The sequence below is a fragment of the Miscanthus floridulus genome, chromosome 6 (assembly GCF_019320115.1).
Source record: "Miscanthus floridulus cultivar M001 chromosome 6, ASM1932011v1, whole genome shotgun sequence".
Taxonomy (NCBI): domain Eukaryota; kingdom Viridiplantae; phylum Streptophyta; class Magnoliopsida; order Poales; family Poaceae; genus Miscanthus; species Miscanthus floridulus.
The window spans coordinates 72,502,637-72,522,670 of NC_089585.1; the positions used below are offsets into that span (position 1 = coordinate 72,502,637).

At 43.9% G+C, this 20,034-nt stretch overlaps 2 protein-coding genes across 2 annotated transcripts; both read right to left on the reverse strand.

The window, feature by feature from the left end:
* Nucleotides 1-1,564: 1,564 nt before the first annotated feature.
* Nucleotides 1,565-2,676, reverse strand: LOC136458374 (uncharacterized). Its single transcript, XM_066458319.1, has one exon. The coding sequence runs from the start codon at nt 2,652-2,654 to the stop codon at nt 1,686-1,688; it is 969 nt and encodes a 322-aa protein (XP_066314416.1). The 5' UTR covers nt 2,655-2,676; the 3' UTR covers nt 1,565-1,685.
* A 3,723-nt stretch (nt 2,677-6,399) lies between these two features.
* Nucleotides 6,400-12,062, reverse strand: LOC136456137 (ELF3-like protein 2). Its single transcript, XM_066455919.1, has 4 exons — nt 11,512-12,062; nt 8,542-9,449; nt 8,090-8,141; nt 6,400-7,967 (listed from the first exon to the last, which is right to left on the reverse strand). The coding sequence occupies exons 1-4, from the start codon at nt 11,719-11,721 to the stop codon at nt 6,912-6,914; spliced, it is 2,226 nt and encodes a 741-aa protein (XP_066312016.1). The 5' UTR covers nt 11,722-12,062; the 3' UTR covers nt 6,400-6,911.
* Between the last annotated feature and the right edge of the window lie 7,972 nt (nt 12,063-20,034).

Here is a 20,034-nt window from a genome sequence, read left to right on the forward strand (position 1 = left end):
CTTTGCCGCTCCGTAAAATACCACTGAAACAGCGCAACGTCACCTGGATATAGCATTCTGTCACGTTTGGAACGAACGCCGTCGCCTCCGTCGAGCTCCTCACCTCGGACGCTGCTGACGAGCACTCCAGCGCCGACGCCGTACGCCGCCGGAGCCGCGCTCGCGGCTCACCGAAGCCACCTCCGCCGGAGCTGCGCCGCACCAGCTCGCGATTCCGCCCGCAGCAGCGACGCCGGAGCTCGCCGCCATGGGCACCAGGGCCTGCCAGTGCCCGCGGCTGCCACCCTGCTTATACGTAGCACAGTGCCATGCATGCGCGTATGTATACGTTCAAGTTAACAAGTGCACCTCGACGTGCAGGCAAAGGAGCTAGCAAGCCAACAAGTATGTATACGTTCAATCAAAGAAGCTAGCAACCATTTGCACCGGCTTATACGTAGCACAGTGCCATGCTTGCGCGTAAATGCGCCTCGACGTGTAAATGGAAAACAGCTAGCAGGTGCCAGTCATGATAAGTATGAAACTGGCTGTAGGACGCGTGCGTACGCCGGTCCATGGTTTGTATATTTCCGCAAAGGCGTACATCAACAGGATGGTGTAGCCTGGCGCGACTCGATCGGTACGTGATCTGGCCGGAATATCCTAAAACCCTCGGTATATACGGCTAGCATGTACGGGATTTCCAGGCGACGTATGTCTATCGGCTGCAAATCGTTGAGTCAGATATATGTGCGTATATATCTTGTTCCTTCAAATTATTCAATAGCACTCCATCTTGCTAGGCCCGCATGTCATGCGCTGCATAGGAGAGATGCTAGTTGATCCCGGTGTTTGGATGGAATACAATCGCCATGTACACGTCCACGCAGCCAGCAAATATCTCAACTAGCCTTCTTGAAACTTATCACGAAGGATAATTATCACGTGGAGATAAGTACGCAAGCTGCCAGCGCCGGATATCTCGCTCTGCTAACGAACTCCGGCGGCGCGTGCTTGTGGCCCAACAGGCCAGCTGCTACCCTAATTGCCTGCCTATATAAAGGAGCCTCAGGACCCCCTGGGAGAGGCTAATCGCACTTTCCACCCACAAAGCAACTAGCGCCGCCGGGCTCTCCTGCCGCAAGCGCGTATTCGCAACCCGCCAACACCGACGTCCGGCCGCGAGGGAGCCCATCGGCGATCAGGCGTCTTCATCCAGAAGGCCGCCCGTTCGTGGAAACTGGCAGGCCCTGGTGCCCATGGCGGCAAGCTCCGGCGTCTGGCTGCTGCGGCGCAGCTCCGGCGGAGGTGGCTTCGGTGAGCCGCGATCGCGGCTCCGCAGCGTCCGAGGCAAGGACACAGGCGCCGGGCGAGCTCCGTGGTACGAGGCCCTACGCCGCCGCCGGTGACTCCCTACACTGTCCTCATCCTCATCGGCTATTATTTCCAAACGGAGGCGACGGCGTTTGTTCCAAACGTGTGACGTTGCGTTGTTTCAGTGGTATTTTACGGAGCGGCAAAGTTTTGATGGTATTTTTCGGATACGGTGATCTTTCAATGCTATGAGACCAATTTTCCCAAAAACGAACGAACGTAAGCAGAGCCATGTTCAGAACTTCAGATCACGACCGCTAGTGAGAGTGTGACAGGACGGCAGCGGGGCGCACCATACCAACCGCCGCGACGGCCGGCTTGGCGCTCGTCGATCAGACGCCAATGGGGTCGCCGAGCTTCTGGAGGCAGCAGGCCGCGATCTCGAAGCAGAGGTATGCGTCACGGGTCGCGTGCGCCCACTCCTCCTCACCCAGGTGGTAGCTGCCCCAGTCCGCCTGCGTCACCTTCGGCGGGCAGCGCGCCAGACGCATCTCCGGCCCGAGCGCCACCCGCGCCATGCGCTCCAGGCTCAGGCCGCTCACCACCTTCGGCGGCCGCCACGTCTTCCCGAGATTGGTGGCCTCCTCCTCCTCCTCGGTGTCGTAGTCGTCCCGATCGGCCTTGGCCTTGGCCCTAGCAAGCGCCGCCTTCCCCATCCAGTACTTGGCGGGCTTCTTCATCAGCGTCTTCTTCTCGGCCTCCACCCCGGCGACCTTCCCGAACGCGAGCGCGAACAGGTGCGTCAGCTCCTCCGGCAATGCCACGTGCAAGCCCCACTCCTTGGCCAGCTTCCTCGTGGCCTCCCGCGCACCGAAGCAGGCGACGGTGATGCGCTTGTCGTCCAGGAACGCGCGGAGCTGAGTCATGTTGTTGCTGTAGAACTTGAGGCGGTCGCCATCGTACTTGGCCTTGCGGACGCGGCAGCCTTCCTCTTCGGGGCTGTAGACGATGGCGCGGGAGCCGCCGAGGCAGAGCGCGATGCAGCGGATCGGGTTGTCGTGGTCGTTGGGGCTGAAGTCGGTGCCCCTCGCCCGGTCGGAGGGGTCATGGCCGCGCAGCGCGACGAGGCCCGCGACGAGGGGCGCGCGGAGGCGGCGGCCGCGGGCGACGACGGAGGCCTCGGCGAGCCAGCGCTTGGTGACTTCGTCGCTCGTGGCGAAGGTGGTGTCGACGGCGGCCAGGTTGCGGCCGATCCGGAGTACGCCGACGTCGCCGTCGTCGACGAAGTCGTCGTCATGCCGCCACCAACGTTGTCTTGGGGGATCGGGCCTCGCCAGGGTGATCTGCACAGGCCCCTTCATGGCGTTCGACGACGGCGGTGGATTTGGGAGGTGGGGAATGGGGTTTTGGGGTTTTGTCGCTTTGGGGGCTTTTATATTTTTATTATTATTAAGATGGGCCCCGTTCGCATGCCCTTAAATTCGACTTGATCCGCTTATTTTTTTTATCTAGAACAGTATTTTTCTCTAACAAATTTCTTTATCATTCCTCCAAACCATCCAGATTCCTCCAGAATTCAGACAAGTCGTTCATCCGATTATCATTTTTAGGATGACACTTATAAGTTTGCTAGACGAGAGAAGTTTGAGTTTATAATTTACCATATTTGCGCATGTGGCAAGCCACGCTAGCCCGACACGCTGGCGCCCAGTCAGCAGGCGCAGGTAAAATGTCATCGCTGCCCCTGCCCATTTTCTTCATTACGCCGCATCCCAACCATGAGATGAATAGGTTGTACTCAAAGTTTCATGGCAAATGGTTCATACATCATGTTCAATTCATTTTCAAACACATTGCTACAAATTAAGTCATTACAACTGATCTGACAACTATTCCAAACACAACAATTGCAACAACAGCAATGAAACAGTTCATTTTCCACATCAGGTTCTCCATCTTCTTCTCCAAGTCCTTCTCATGGCTAGCATATTCACTGCCCTCTGATCCTTCTTCTAGTTCCTCGACCTCCTTACAGTTGATAATGACGATCTTCTTATCAATCAGCTCATCTAGGTACTCCTTCTGGAATCTGTAGAATCCATACAATTTCGGATTCTGCAAACACCATTTCATGACTGTTAAACTCTAGATTTCAAACAAAGAAAGCAAGAGACATGGAAACACAGCAAAACTAACCCCATTCCTAGGGCACTTGAAAAAGCTCCGACCCTTGTTCGGAGTGTCCTGCTTGACGCGAAGCTCGATCACACGGGTCAGATGGCAATCCGGACATTGAATCAAAGGAAGCCCAGTTTCTTTACCGACCGGATACGCCACAGCATGCGCGCGCATGGAGCTTCTGCCTCCTCAACGCCCTACTGGCGCTGGACGACTCCACCCTCTGTGACGGGCAATCACTGCTGCTAGCCATTGTGACACGGGTTGACACCACCTCTCCCACTACATCACAAGCCTACGAAACAATAAACCGAGGAAGACAAAGTCACCATCCATGAACCCTAACCCTAAACCCTAATGGACATGGGACCTGGGTGCAAAGGGGGAGTAAGGCCACATACCTTCAATGCGCTCACCAGGGGTCCCGCTCACCAGATGCGGTCACCGTGGCGCAGGGACGGCGGGAGGGGAGTAGGAGGCGGCGGCGGCGCGGGGAAGAACACGTCAGCGGCGGCGGGTGGGATGGGGACGAAATGAGCGAGGGACGAAATGAGCGGGTGGGATGCGGTGTAATGAAGAAAATGGGCAGGGGCAGCGATGACATTTTACCTGTACTTGCTGACTGGGCGCCAGCGTGTCAGGCTGGCATGGCTTGCCACATGCGCAAATGTGGTAAATTATAAACTCAAACCTCTCTCATCTGGTAAACTTGTAAGTGCTATCCTAAGAGTAATAAACAGATAAGCGGTAATCTTAATAATGGTAAAAATGTAAAAGCCCCGTGGCTTTGGTGAGGAGTTGGTTGTGGAATTGCTGGCTCAGTGGCGTGGAAGCCAGCCAGGCTTGAGGCTTGGCAGGAAGAGGCGAGGGGAGAGGATGTGATCTCTTATAGCTGAGGTAGGCAGCTCCACGTGGCTCGATCAGGAGCGTTCGCTTGCTTCCTGCGGTGCGATGGCTGTGGCTGGTAGTACGTTGCCGTTGCGGACAGACACACGGTGTTGGAAATGATGGACTGGGGGTGGGCCGGCTCGTACTTTACCGGGCCAAAACCGATCTAATTAGCCACCAATTAGGTTGATGTTGGATGTCTCATTTAAATAGAGATCTAGCCCCACGTGTCAATATTTAGAAAAAAAATATAAACATATTCCCTCTATTTCGAAATAAGTCACATCTCATATCTAGAAGTCAACTAATTTTAAGTTTGACTAGATTTATAGAAAATAGTATCAACATTTGATTGATTTACTATAAAGGTATATAACCTGATTCATTTAATGATGCTTATTTTGTATCATAAACATTATAGTATTTATATATTTGGTTAAACTTCAGATTGATTGACTTCTCAAAATTCGAGATGTGCGCTTATTTTTCGACGAGGGAATATATGCATACACATAGTCATATTCCACTCTTAGGCCTTGTTTAGTCACTTTCGTACATGTGTGCAAATCTAATCTAATAGTTAGTAGATTAGCAAGACAAAGGACTTGATTATTTTCCCTCCTAAACTTTAGTCCCTATCACGTCAGATGTTTAGACACAACCATTGAGTATTAAATATAGACTAAAAAATAACTAATTGCACAGATTGCGATTAATTTGCGAGACGACTTGTGTAATTTGTTTTATTATTACTACAATACACACATGTGCTAATGACATATTAATTAGGCTTAATAAATTCGTCTCGCGGATTACTGATGACTTATGTAATTTGTTTTATTATTACTATGCGATAACTCCCATGTGACACCCCCACGTAACACCCGATGTGACACATCAAAACTTTAGCCTCTGGATTTAAACAAGCCCAAAGTTTTCTAACAAGCGCTAGAATAGGTGCACATGTACTCTATAGATAAGGAACACACAGTGCATACTTGGTTGGCTGTATGATTTAATCAGTTCTATGAGCTCTGCTAGGCTCATCTATAAGTGGCCATGCCAGCCAGCCCTGTTCGTTTCGTTGAATTTTGGCTTATGTTGATGCTTATGTTGATTTGCTGTGAGAGAAAAACAATGTTCGTTCACTAAAAAGTACTGTTGAAGTAGTACTACATAACAGGGCTGGCCGCTTTAGGTTTTCATAGGTCAACTATATCTAGCTTTAACTAAATTTATATATAAAATAAATGCATAAACACCTAGAGCACCACGTATTATAATAGTGCATTTATTTGATATTGTATATTTTTTATATGTTTCATCAAAATTAGATAAGTTTGGCTTAGTAGAGAACTAAAATAATTCATAATTTGAAATGGATGTCCTTTTCTTATGGGTGGTGATGGGCCAACCGATTTCTTAGGTCCTGTTTGGCACAACTTCACCAACACCTTCATTGGCCCCGTTCGCTTCGCTGAAAAAAAGCCGAAACACTGTTTCGCCTGATTTGTTGTGAGAGAAAAATACTGTTCCGACTGAAAAAAATAAGCTGAAAAGTACGGATTATAAGACTAGCGAACATGGCCATTAGCCTTTTTTTTTTTTGCCAAACACCTTTTTTTCAAAACAGTTTCATGGGTAAATTTTCTTTTTTCATGATCTCACAAAGGAATGAGGTGGGATAAAACTGAAAAAAGTAGCTTATTCTATATTCACTTGACGGTTCGGTTGGATAGGCGCTTGGTTCGATTATTCATCACCTGGAGCTGCTCTTTGCAGCGAGCACTGCTATAGATTCCCTTTGGCTTTGAAAATGGTTCAGTGGAAATGTTTCGGCAATGAATTGCAACATCTTTCGCGTCAGATCTGATAGCAAAATCTTCGTTCAAACAAACAGGAAGAGCAATATTGTAGGGGCGAAAGAACTGCTAATGGATAGATGCACAACCTTCGACGGCAACGGCATCCACAAGCAAAGGCGCAAAGCAATGTTCAGAACAGAAACAGTTAAAAGATGGTTTCAGCAGGCCAGCACGATAACTTTGGAAGCCAAATTCATTGCCCAGAATGCCTTACAGGTTTGACATTTACTGTACAACATAGATAAACACTGAATTGTACAGCAATCTCTACGACCCCGTACCATATACTGTATTACCAGTATACATCAATCTCTACGGCCCCGTACCACGTTACCAGACTACCAGTAGTCATTTCTGACTGCTGATTTCTACTATACCACTCATAGTCTATTATATGTTACAGAAGCGCGGCTGTGTGATGAGCTCAACACAGTTAAAGTAACAATATATACCAATTCCATTCATTGCATATTCATGAAGGACTCCCAACTTCAGGGCCATCACTTCGGCGCACAACCTGGACTTACAACTATGCAGAGAACAGAAGATCGTATCATCCAATCTATGACGATTGGGTAAGCGCAATCAGTGGTCAGAATACATGAACCGCCATGATCTGCAGCTTGGGGAGCCCTGTAAACTGCATTAAGCTGCCATCAAATGACACGACAGTATATGGTAACCTAGCTACGAATCATTTTGCTTCCTCTCCATTTGTATTGACCGGAAAATCCGTGCTGCTGACTCTGAAGCCGTCTGTGCGTTATGTGGAACAACCCTGATTACATGGTTCTGCTGGTCCTGGCCTCCAGATGACGGCTGAGGCTGGGCATTCGGAACTGAAGCAGTCTGTGCGTTACGCGGAACAACCCTGATTACATGGTTCTGCTGGTCCCGGCCTCCAGATGAGGGCTGAGGCTGGGCATTCGGAACCGAGGGAAAGAATGACACCGGGCCACTTCCGTCACCTTGAGCTTGAAGCCTATCGAAAGGGCTGCTGGCGCTGCTTGCTTGTGGCTCGCTGTCCCTTGATGCAAGAAATCTCCAAATGCCACTCGGGTGTGACATGTTACAAGAGATCAGCGACTGCTGTTCCATGTGCCCATGAGGCTGTGGCGCAGCAGCATGGCTCCCTTGCTCCACTGCAGATGCTGGTGCTCCTGGATTCATCACTGGCATACTGAAAGGTGGGAAGTAGTTCATATGCATGGCAGGAGCACCAGGAGGGACCATATGCTGTGGCTGGTGAGGCATAGGAACACCATATGGTGTAGAAGGCAGTCTTAACGGAGTACAGTTGGCGTAAAATGGTGTCAACAGATTTCCAACTGGGGGACAAGGGCCAGCATAAGGCTTATAGACAAGACCTTCAGAAGGCGACATAACTGGGACAAGCCACTGATTCTGTGGCGGATTCATGCACCAGTTATTCTGTTTGTTGTCAGGAGCAACAGAAATAGCTGGAGGGTTGCTTGTAAAGGTTTCGTTTGCTGCAGCTTCATCATGGTGGTTGTCGCCAAGTCCATCATCACGAGAATGGTGCGATGGGTTTCCTTCTGTGTTTTGTTTTGATAGCTCTGGTTTGTCTAGAGTTGGCTGGATATCATCTTTGTTTGTGATTGACAGGGTCTGAACTTTCAAATTTCCTTTAGGAAGCTTGTTCCTTTTTTCCATTAAGGCATTGCCAAGGACAGGATCACCTTCAATAAGCAGATGTGGAGATGCTGCAATTAGCTTCTGCACCTGCTTGGAAGCCAATTACAAGCTGGGTTATAATGGCATTGTGCACAAGAATGTATCACATAAGCTAACCTAGTTATGAATGGTAAAAGGAAGAAAGATCTATTTATTTCCTGAAGACTCACTTTTATCAGCTTATGCAGCTCGAACACTTGGACAGCAAAAACCCTCTGCTGACTGTAGATTTTAACAGAACAAAGTATCAAACATCAGAAAAGCTATTATGCAGCAATCCGGAAATCAAGAAAGCAATATTTGCAATATCAGTCTAACAAGTAACGTACTGTTCTTTTAGATGAAAATATGTGTTTATACTAGAAAAAAGCAAAAACTGAAGGCATAAGGATTCATATTATCTACAGCTTATTAAAAAGTACAACAGCATAGCTAGGTACTGGAAACCAAACTAAGAGACATATCATCTTCATGTTTTTTTTCTTCCATATGACAATCAACTGAAAACTAAAAGAAAATGAAATTAAGCAAAGTGAAACATATAAAATAGTAATTTTCTAAACAACGCAACAAATACTTGGTACAAAACTACAAAACAGCTACTCAAGCACCATATACTTACTTCTGAATAGCTCTTCTCGCCTTCCAGAAATGCTTTGGACCAACTGCACCAACAATTTCATCTGGAGAGAGCTCCCACCCAGGTATGCATTCCATTGAGGAGTCAGATAAATCATCATTTTGCTCTCCATTGTGATGTTCTCGTTTTCTCTTTGCACCACCTTCTTGTGGGCTTCTTTCCAGTAAATTAGAATTCCAGTTAGAGCTATCTACATCAGTACATGGTTTACAGGATGATGGATTTCTAGTTGCTGTAGGGTTCTTTGCTTCTGTGGATTTTCCATTCACACTTGTAGGTTGGCGACTGTTGTTGTCAGAACGATTTATATTACTCACCTTATTCCTCATTTGACATAGTTTAGCATATTTGTCTTTGAACTTTTCTGATGCCTGAATTGATGAATTCTTTTCTTTAACTTCCACACCTTGCACTGCTTCTTTCTCCTTAACCTTTGGAGAATTCATTAACCTCATATCAGCTTCATTGATTCTGTCCAAGTGCTTATTCACAGTACTATAGCACTTTGCAGATGATTTGGACATTGCAGAAGGACTTTTGTGTGGATTTGTAGCAGATTGGGGTTTTGATTTATTTGCATGTTCTTGAGTAGAATATTGATAAAATCTAGGAGAACAGATGGAAGGAACCATAAATCCATCATCATTGACCACTTTCTTCCCAGAAGACTTGATGGTGTTGCCCACTCTATGCTGTGAGGTGCACTCGGCAATTGATTTTGAAGCACAGACATCCTTGCTCTTGGTCTGTGAGGACATCCTCAGAGATTCTCTTCTTGTACTATTAGACTGGCCATTGATAGAGTTTCCTTTGAACTTTTCAGATGAACGAGCAGGTTCATTTGAAGGCACATTGAAGGGCTGGAACAGAGTCCTGTCATAACCATAAACCTGGATGGAGAAACTCTGTCAGTACTTTGTAAAATTTATTGAAAAAATTGTTAGAACTCTAAGTTCCTATCTCATTTGCCAAGGCCCATCCAGTTAGGATCCCTCCATGCAAACTGGTAGATAGTACTTTCAAAGCATCCAGCAACTTTCATTTAAAACTAGATTAGAGGTGAGAAATGGAGTACCTAAGGGTCAAAATCCCAATTCATTCTTTGCTCACCGCTTTACCCCGCAAAATGGGGGAGAATAGGGAGAGAATCATGAGTGCAGGCAGCCCCTTGTTTCCTTTTCTTTTTTGCTATTATTTCTATGGGAATCTAACTATCAAGTACCTAGTCTTTCTACCTCCGTATTTGCAAGTAATTGACGTCTTGTCGGTGGTTGTACTCTGGAGTGTGGATATTTTTTTCTGTCCTCCAATTTTGTAGAAAATATGATAGACAAGCATATCATTACAGGATATATATTAAATATCATAACAAAAATGAACCTGCAAATAAATTTATGTCAGGCACTAGCTTTTCCTACTGATTGTTAATCATTTCCTATTTGTTTCTGAACCTTTCCATATGTACTACAAAGTAAACTCTCAGCAAAGAAACCCCCCATAATGTTTATTCCCAAACACATCACAAAATGGCTAGAATGGCAAGATGGTTGAAACAGAACTCAAGTGGATGAGAGCCTCAGCACAAGAGCTTCGCTGCAATCCACTAAATTAGGAGAGGCATAAGAATATACCTGTAAAATCAACCCCTAGGGAGATGGTATTCTGGACACACAGATCACTGTGGTTTTAAAGATAGGACATGTGTGCTTACAAAAAGGTACATAGGTACTTTCCAAGCAGCAAAGTTTGGAGCCTAAACTGTAACACAACTATAAGAGGGAGGATCAACATTTCAGCCTCAGATAGAAGATCACTGAGAAAGTCGTGCAGAGGATATTACCAGGTTGGATAACACCAGCAAAGCTAGGAAAGTTCAGTACAGCTACCTCTCGGATTCGGTTTCTCTCCCTAAATGCACAATTGAGTCACTCGTTATCTGAAGTGGTTTGGGTCACTCACTCCGTCACTGTATTTTCATTTGTTATGTTACCTCTGATGGTCACAGTACCATAGCTCCTAAAATCACACCATCTTACTGGTAACTATGCAAGTATGCAGCTGCACACAACTTGGCCAAATTTCCATGAGGACAACTGAGCAGTAAACAACATGGTGACAGGGGTGCACAGATCAAGTATCTACAGCTTGGACTTTTTCCATTGATTCAGCTTTCCTGTGGGTGATCCTCACATGTTTGTACTCTGGAATAGTTTTCCTGTCCTACAAACTCGCAGAACATGGGATAGTTGCTCATCTGTACAACACACACGCTGAGGATCCTAACAAATGAACCTGCAAATAAATGTGTCATGCGCTGGCCCTCTAGCTTTTTGAACTGATTCTTGACCATATCCTCTCTTAGCTTGTGATCCTTTCTATTTATGTACTAGAAAACTAGAAACTTCCTACCAAGTTTTGTCACACGTAATTAGCAAAAAATATCTAGAATACTGAGTGGTGAGTTGGGGAAATTGAGCACGAGTGAGCGTCCTCGATCCAAAAGCTTGTTTGCAGATGGCGCCTCAAAGGAATTAGTTGTGGACATACAGATCACATGCCCGTGTGCTAGGCCAACATATATACTACTATGGGTTTGCAGGTTCGGCAATTGCGCTCACAGAAAAGTTGTTAGGATGCATGTCAGTAATTAATTTTCAATGTTTGAAAGAAATACAGTAGTTGCCAAGAAGCAACAAAAACGGAAGCTCACTTAGCAGCTTGGGCAGCAGCAGGAAAAATTAGGAAAGTTGGTAGCAGCAGAGTCACCCCTCTGGGACTTTTTCCCCTCTAAACATGCAAATGCAAGCACAGAGGTTTGCCTTAGTTTGGCACGGGCTAAACTCAGCAGCAAACAACACAGTGAGAACGGGGGTTGAACTGAAGAGACGAATTCTGCGTTGGCGCGACGGGAAACTCGATCCTGAAAGCAGAGCAAACAGCGAGCGGGCTCACCTGGGCAGCCGACGTGGAGGGCACGAGGCTGGCTCCCGAGGCGCGGGAGCTGAAGCGGTTGGACGGCACGGTGAGCTGCTCGTAGAGCGCCATCTTGTTCCTTGGCGGAGCCCGCGGGCCGCCGCCCTTGCCTGCGTCGCTGACGTGGAGCCGCGGGAACAGCGGGCCCATCACCTTCCCCAGCTCCTCCTTGCCGCCTCCCCTCGTCATGCCCAGCCCAGGAGCCAGGAGGAGCAGGCCGTATCAGTCAAGCAGCCAGCTCGTGGTCGTGGCGCAGCAAAAGATCCCCCGAATCCTTAGCGGCAGCTTCGTTTCAGCCACCACGTTCCAGTGTCAGGGCCGGCGATGAGGGAGGCCCGGGTGCAGGCGCTCAGCTGCTGCCTCGGCGGCCATGGCGGCTGCTGGTGGAAGTGGAACTGAAAGGCAGGGAAAGTAAGCCGGGAGAGGAGAGAGAGAGGGCGGAGCAGAGGGGCGCTCAAGATTGGGAGCGTCGCCGTCTGTGGACTGTGGTGGCCTTACGGGATTGGGGGTCCTTTGATTTTGATGCCAAACCAAAAAGACAAGACAAGAGAAGAGAAGAGAAGAGAAGGGAATGCTCATCCACAGCACAGAGGGTGGAGGTGGGCTCCACCATGAGAGGGAGAGACAGGAGTGGACGCTACGCTCTGTACACAACAGCGTCGATTCATATCGGGCTTTTGGTTTTTCGGGTGTCAACAGCCTAGGAGCAGTGCCGGTTTTTCGGGTGGGTTTGTTCAATTCGGCGACGAAAATGCGCTGCTGCCGTTTCTGTTTTTAGGGGTTTTACCCCATACGGAGATTGCAGAGCAAAACTAGTAATACAAAAACAGTTTTCATGGAACAAGTAATACAAAAATGCGCTACTGCCAACATCTGTTTGTTAGCGTGCATTTCCTTGTTACTCCATCACCATTCACCAAAATATGTTAAATTACTTTTTTTTTTTGGACAAGTCAACATCTATATAAGGGAAAAAGTTTACTTAACCCCCCATCTTTCATACTTGGTCTACTTCGCCCTCAACTATGAAACCGTCTGTTTTACCCCCTGAACTTTCTAAAACCGTCTATTTTACCCCCTGGACGGTTTTCAGCGGCTGTTTTGCTACAGTAACAGCGGGTCTACCACAGTAACGGCGTGTTGCTACAGTAATGATGGTTTGAGTTTTTCTTATTTTTGGTGAATCTTTGAAAAATCACAGTAAATCATAGAAAAATCATAAAATAAAAAATCTAATTTTGTTGGACTCCACATGAGTAGATCTACATAGTGAATATATAATACGGTATGCTTTAGTACAAATTTTTTACTGTAGCCTTAGATTAATTGGAAAATCTAATTTTATCTGTAATTAATTGGAATAATTTATAGCTGTAGCTTCTATGGTCCAATTGTGGTGAAATTTTTATGGTACGCTAATTATTATATGCTTGAATTATAGTAAAAATTTCGTACTCATTGGACTATGTATAACTTAGTTATAGATAAATTCTAATTAATTACAGACAAAATTAGATTTTCCAATTAATCTAAAGCTACAAAAAAAATTGTACTAAAGCATACCGTATTATATATTCACTGTGTAGATCTACTCATGTGGAGTCCAATAAAATTAGATTTTACATTTTATGATTTTTCTATGATTTATTGTGATTTTTCAAAGATTCACCGAAAAAAGAAAATTCAAACCCACCATTACTGTAGCAAACACAACGTTACTGTAGCAAAACCGCCATTGAAAACCGCCCAGGGGGTAAAATAGACGGTTTTAGAAAGTTCAGGGGGGGTAAAATAGATGGTTTCTTAGTTGGGGGTGAAGTAGACCAAGTATGAAAAGTGGAGGGTTAATTAGACTTTTTCCTCTATATAAGTATATAGTGGTAAAAAAAATACTTCTCTAACTTTAACCATGTTTATAGCAACATACACTAAAATTTACAATGCCAAATTAGTTTAATTAAATCCACTATAAAATATAGTGATAGTGCATTTATTTTGTATTGTATATATGATAATATAATTTTGTGCAAACTTAGTTAAATTTAGAGGAGTTTAACATAAAACAAAACTAATGACCTACAATTTAGAATATAGAGTCTTTTTTTCTGCCTAAAATGTCCTGTTGCTCTGCAAGCCTGCGTGCATGAAATGGAGTTTATACTGTTGTTTAGCAACGAGTAATAATTATTTTCCCTTCCATCATATTTTGAAGTACCTTGGTAAATTGCTAGGTGAACCAAGCCGTGTGAGCTTATCATTATCCTTTGGAAAGGTTCAAGCACTCTGTGGGGCCACGACGCTTGGAAGTGAAGCTCCACGGCCGACACGTATCACTTGGCCTTTGGATGAAAATACGAAATTCCTTTGCTTTGTGGATCGTGGGATATCCCTGGACACATTTGAATCACCACTTTGGATGGGACAGCATCTACGTGGGCTGGTGATACTCTGGCTGACAGGTGACAGGAACGATCAAGTCTGTTAGAAGTCAATCAATTTTAGATTTAGCCAAGTATATAGAAAACACTATCAATGTCAATATTTTGAATAAGTTTATTATAGTACTATATTGTATGATTAATCTAGTGATATTTATTTGGTATTGTAAATATTAGTATTTTTATATACATTTAATTAAATTTGAAATTTGTTGACTTCTAAAAAAATGTGACAAAATATGTTTCATTATAGCCGGTCGATCTTTTTCTTTGCGTGTACAAAATATTATGGGCATGTTATAGTGTAGAGGATCAACAAGGCAACAACTGAGAAGCCATATAATTTAGTTAAGAAGTATCATATAATTTATTGTAGTTAAGAATCACATCACATAGATGCAAACGCGTCTGATATAGTTGTTCAATTTGGGGCTGTTTGGTTTTATGAATTACAATAGTATATAGATGAGATAATGCATCATGAGATCATTCCACAAATTTGGGTTGAATCACCACATTTCTCATGCTTAGTTTATATAAGGCGAACCAAATAAAAAGTAGGGGGGGGGGAAAGATGATAGAGAACCCAATTCCTCAACCAAACACACACTTTGTGATTGAGCCTAATTTGATTATTTTGACTAGATGGATAAAGAAAATCTTTAGACTGAGGTACCACATTGTTGACGGTAATTTTGTCATAATTTTGAATGGTCAAAATTGTCAACAAAGTGTCACCTTTGGAAGGAAATGAGCAAACTAGTAATGAATTTTGTGCCAATAACTTCGTTCTACATGTACAATTCCTATTTGAATGGAGAGAAAAGAATGGAAGAAAACAGATGTTAGTGGGCCCACATAGGGGGTCGGTCGATCCCACTTGTGGGTCCACCAGGGTCCATCTTCAGTGAAAAACCAACAACACACTTCAATCTGTTGAGAGCCATTGGATGAATGCTTTCCCTGTACGGACAGAATTCAATGCACAAGGATTAATGGACCCACCAAGAAGAAATATCCAATGCCATAAGGAAAATAGACCCTATGGTCCATTAAGTTTGGATTTTGGTTTTTGATGAACAACATAACTATTTGGACTAATGTTGTTCCAGTATGCAAGGTATAATTCAAATGGATGCAAAGGTGGACTTGAACTTAGGCAAAGTGGTGGTCCAAATCATCAACACCTCAAGAAAAACATTAGACGCCATGTTGAAGACCTGCAAGACATGCTAAGACACCAAGAAGTAGAAGCCCGGACACAAAGACACTAACAAAATTTAAGCCACTAAAGCCGAGACAAGGAGATTAGATGAATTGGAATTGTCTCATAATTTTGGATCTGTTCAAATTGAGATGACTTCAGTTCAAAGTTGTAGAGCTTTTCATTAGCTTTCCAAAAAGTTATTCGTCAAAAACAAAGTTCAGAGCAAAAAATTATGCCCAGAATACGAAAGCGTGACATGGTGAAAATAGGGTAGCATATATAGTCCGATGCTAATGGTTCGACACTCACACTTTCGGCCTAGCACTCACTGAACTGAACATAGGCACTTTATAGTCCGACGCTCACACTTTCACTAGTGGAGAAACAGGCTGTACTCCCGGTTCTCAACCGCCTTCAGTCCCGGTTTTGGAACCGGGAGTACAAAATCAGGACTAAAGGTCCTCTCCTTTAGTCCCAGTTTCGCACCCAGGACTAAAGGTGCACCTTTAGTCCCAGTTGGTAAGACCAACCGGGACTAAAGGGCCTCCTGGCCTGGCCACGTGGGGCGACCCTTTAGTCCCGGTTGGTATTACCAACCGGGACTAAAGGTTTCCTTTTTTTGTTTCTATTTTCAATTGATGATTCATTTTGGTTTTCGAATAGGTTTTCGAATACGCATTCTACGCTGCTAATAATATACGTATTCTACACGTTTATAATGTTCAAACATTTTGTACAAACTAAAGTATGAAACTAACGTATATATTACATGCATATACATATATTGTATGTTATTTTATATACATATAATATGTATGTATGTGTGTGTGTGTATATATATTACAAATAAAGGTTGCATTGTATATTCTATCATATCCTTGGGATAACAAAATCACTCTATCTAGTTTGGCTTCCATATTTCATTGACGTCATTGTAGAACTCGTCGGCGGGGTTGAGGACCTGGTCATTAAGAAATCCTGCTATGGTCTCTTAAACTGCTTTCAGTTGGTCACGTCGTATGACTTTTTCCTTCAACCATAAAGTCTTTAATAAAAGTTAAAGGAAAAGTATTAATATATATGTGTTGGTCACTTGATTACTTATATATATGAGCAACAAAAGAAATTGTGAATATATGAATATATTTATATAACATACTTTGAGGATCTCTTTAGGAGTTCTTTTTGTGTACGTCCCGATAAACTCGCAAACATAGTATCCACAGTAGTTGTTCCCCTGTTCTTGCCTCAAAACCCACTTTTACGAGAAAAAAGATCCGGTGAATTGAAAGCATGCATAGTGTTAATTGAATTATATCTAGTGGCGATTACATCCAGTGGCGCTTTGCAATGTTTCATGTGGTGATTCTCAATGAAACTTTTCCAAACACTGCATCCAATAAAATAAAATATTAATTTGGTCTTTAATAATTATTGCAGTTAAGAGATCGGGGTATATATAGTTGCTAGAGAGACTATATTATCCTTGGATAATATCTATCATGTCTTGGTACTCTGTTTGCTCTTTTCTTAATGAGTCTAAGATTCTCAACCGACTATTGGCCATATCGATGACCATCAATATCCAGCGATTGCTGCATATGTTTTTATACACAAATATGATCGACATTAACTAGAGTCAACATATATGTATATATATGGGAGATAGCTTAGCTAGTAAGCAAATAATTGAATAAATGTCCATATGATCGACATTAATTATTTAACACTCACTTGAAGTTGTAGGGGAAGAGTATGTCCTTGTTTTGTTGGTTCACTAAGAACCTCATGAGATTTTTCTCGAATTCAGCTTTCCATTGAGGCGGGGGATTAGGGTGTTTGAATACGACATTTGGATCAACGAAACCAACATCATTATCCTTTCTCTTTCTGAGTTCTGTCATCTCATATCTGCATATATAAAAATATAGTGTGAGGATATATAATGTATATATATACATGTAGCTTTATATATACACACTTTAATAGTAGAAAATAATCACACTTACAGACAATAGCAGCTAATGAGACTTTTGTCGAGAGAGTCCAGGTGGCATAGTTGGTGTAATTCTTCAAACTCGACATATATAACGTCATTGCCATGGAAGTAATGTTGGTTTCTAACTCTGACAGTAACAAAGACCTCACCCCGTTCACACGCTGCCATGTATCACTTGTTTAGCAGGTACATTTACGTACCCAGTTCACCTAAGGCCTCAGGGTTGTATAGACTCTTTCCACGTTCAAATTTCTTCCAAGGATCTACTTTCGGAGCAGATGGTCCTTCAGTGAGCACTTAGGCAAGGTCCAAACCAGTTTCCTCGTAAAACCAAGCCAGCTCCTCAAAATCGATGTCTAAGTCTAAGTTCGAACCATATTGATTACGAATGACAAGAGGGGGGACTGATTGTTGCGATTATTGTCCAAGTTGTGCAACACCTTTCCCTAGTCTAGTCTTTTTCTGCGCCGCCTCAAATGACTTGGTGACAGAGCGGTCGTAGTCCGATTTTGGCTGGGTCTTTTGAGATTCTCGCTTTTTCTGGTCCACCTTCTTTCTTAGAAGATCTGGAGGTAGGTAGAAGTATGATTTCTCTAGGTTCTCCCTCTCTTCTCGTTGCTTTTTTACTTTTTCGAAGAAACTATCCACATATTTTTTACTGCAGCTTTTAATTCCTTTTCACTTTTCTCGAAAGATAGTTTTTGGGGAATAACTGGATTAGATGAGGCTTTCTTCTTTACCGACTGGTGGGACAACAACTTTGTTTGCGGGGCGGACCTCTTAGGAGCTGGCTTCCTCTTAGTCATCAAGGGAGGCGGGGCAGCCATTGGAGGTGTTGGAGACCTCCTTGGAGGCGTTGGAGACCTCCTTGGAGGTGGCGGCGGTGGCGGCGTTGCCACCTGATTGCCTGGAGCACTATGATGATCTGGAGATTGAATAATTGGACTTAGGTTGGTGGAGGCCCTACTGTGTGATTACAAAAAAGAATAATTAGGTATAAGAAATTGTTATTATTAATCATGCATGTCAATAGAAAGTTTATGAAAAAATTGTTTCGTTCACTTTTGTCCGCACCTATTGTCTGGCAGTTGAGGAAGCGGCGGTGGACTAAAGACCTCAGGGATAATGATGTAGCGCTTGTGCCATAGTATGAATGTTTTCTCTGCTTCTTCTATAGTCTTCTCCCCATCACCTCCTGGAATGTCAAGAGGCAGGTCACTAAAACCTTTATTAACTCTATCAACTGAGACGCTAACATATCTAGGTGGTATTATTACCCTATGGATTCTTGGTGTCTTGGTAAGATCTAGAGGAGAAAAAACACTGAGAGCCACCATGATTATGGCATTCTCTTTCGGAATATGTAGCTCACATGATGTAAACGGTGCAGTAATGTCATCCATGGGGAAACATAGCATTGCATCATCTTGATTTGGCAACTCTATGGAAGCGCAACTGCTTTTCAACTGATCAGGGGGGTTAATATTAATGTTCATTCCTAGATCTGATGCCTGCCTTTGGGCACTCATTGCTATTTGCACTTGTTTTATGATTTCGTCCTGCATTCTAGCTTGCATGTCTTTTTCGTGCTCCTGTGCTTGAAGCAACGCCTCCTGTGACTCACAAACCAATTCCTCCAACCTGCTGATTCATGCTGCATCCTCATCCTTCCTTCTCTGCCAGCTTCTGTAGGTATCTCTGTCGTCAGGGAAACTATGCTCCCAAGAAATATTCCGTCCTAAACCTCTCGTTTGGCCACTGTGTTCAGCGGTCTCGACGGCATACATCAGTTCATCCTTTTCTCTATTGGGTCTGAATGCACCAATAGTTTTAGCTTGTAGAGCATAAGATAATCTTTGTGTTGCTCTTTCGAGTTTTGAGCCATGAACTAGCTTCTCGGTCTCTAGGTCCAGTCTTTCCCCATGAGCAAAAAACCAATTCTTCATGCGTTTGGGCCAATTGAGTGATTCTAGTGTGATACCCTTGGCAAGAATGTCCACTTCCATTTTTTCCCACTTGGGAATGGCAGTCGCATAGCCACCAGATCCCATGCCATGGTGGTATACCTTTTGTCGGGCATTCTCTTGGTTCCTTCTCACCCATTCCTCACCCTCTTTCGATGTATTGTACTATACAAAATCATTCCAGTAGGGCCTCAACTTCGCGAGCGGGCCACTAGTATTGAAATTGGGCATTATGTTCTTCTTGACGTATTTTATGTATAGGGATTTCTTCCAAGTCTAAAATTGTGTGGCCATCTTTTTCATAGCCCAATTTCGAACTAGTTTCTTTAATTCATCATCGTTGATAGCATCATAATCATCCGCTTGCAACGTGAAATGTTAAAGAATATCATCCCAAATTAAATTCTTATCAAGATTAGAGATAAAACTAACATGAGGCTCGTTGATCTTTTGCTTCCATTCATGAGCACTGATCGGAAGTCTGTCCCTTACAAGGCACCCACAGTGTTGCACGAATTTCCTTGCGTGTGGACCAAGTGGTTCACCTGTCTCGATATTGAATTCCGATATTATGTAGCGCCCCTCCAATGGCTTTTTCGGGCCTCGATTTTTTTTGCTTTTCACCGTTGTTGTCGTCGATCTAGAGGGCTACGTATAATAGATGATAAATATTCAAATATATATATATATATAATATTCAAATATATATATAAATATATATATCTCGCCTGTATTTTCTTGCACAATATTTTCTTGGTTATCTTCAAGAGCCAGGTATTGACTCCCGTCATCTACATCCTGCTTGTCACCATCGGCAAATTGAGTGCCGGTGTTGATAATATTTATCATTTCTTCATCCATGTTGTCTCTTGGGGTAGCCATCTAGCTTTTACA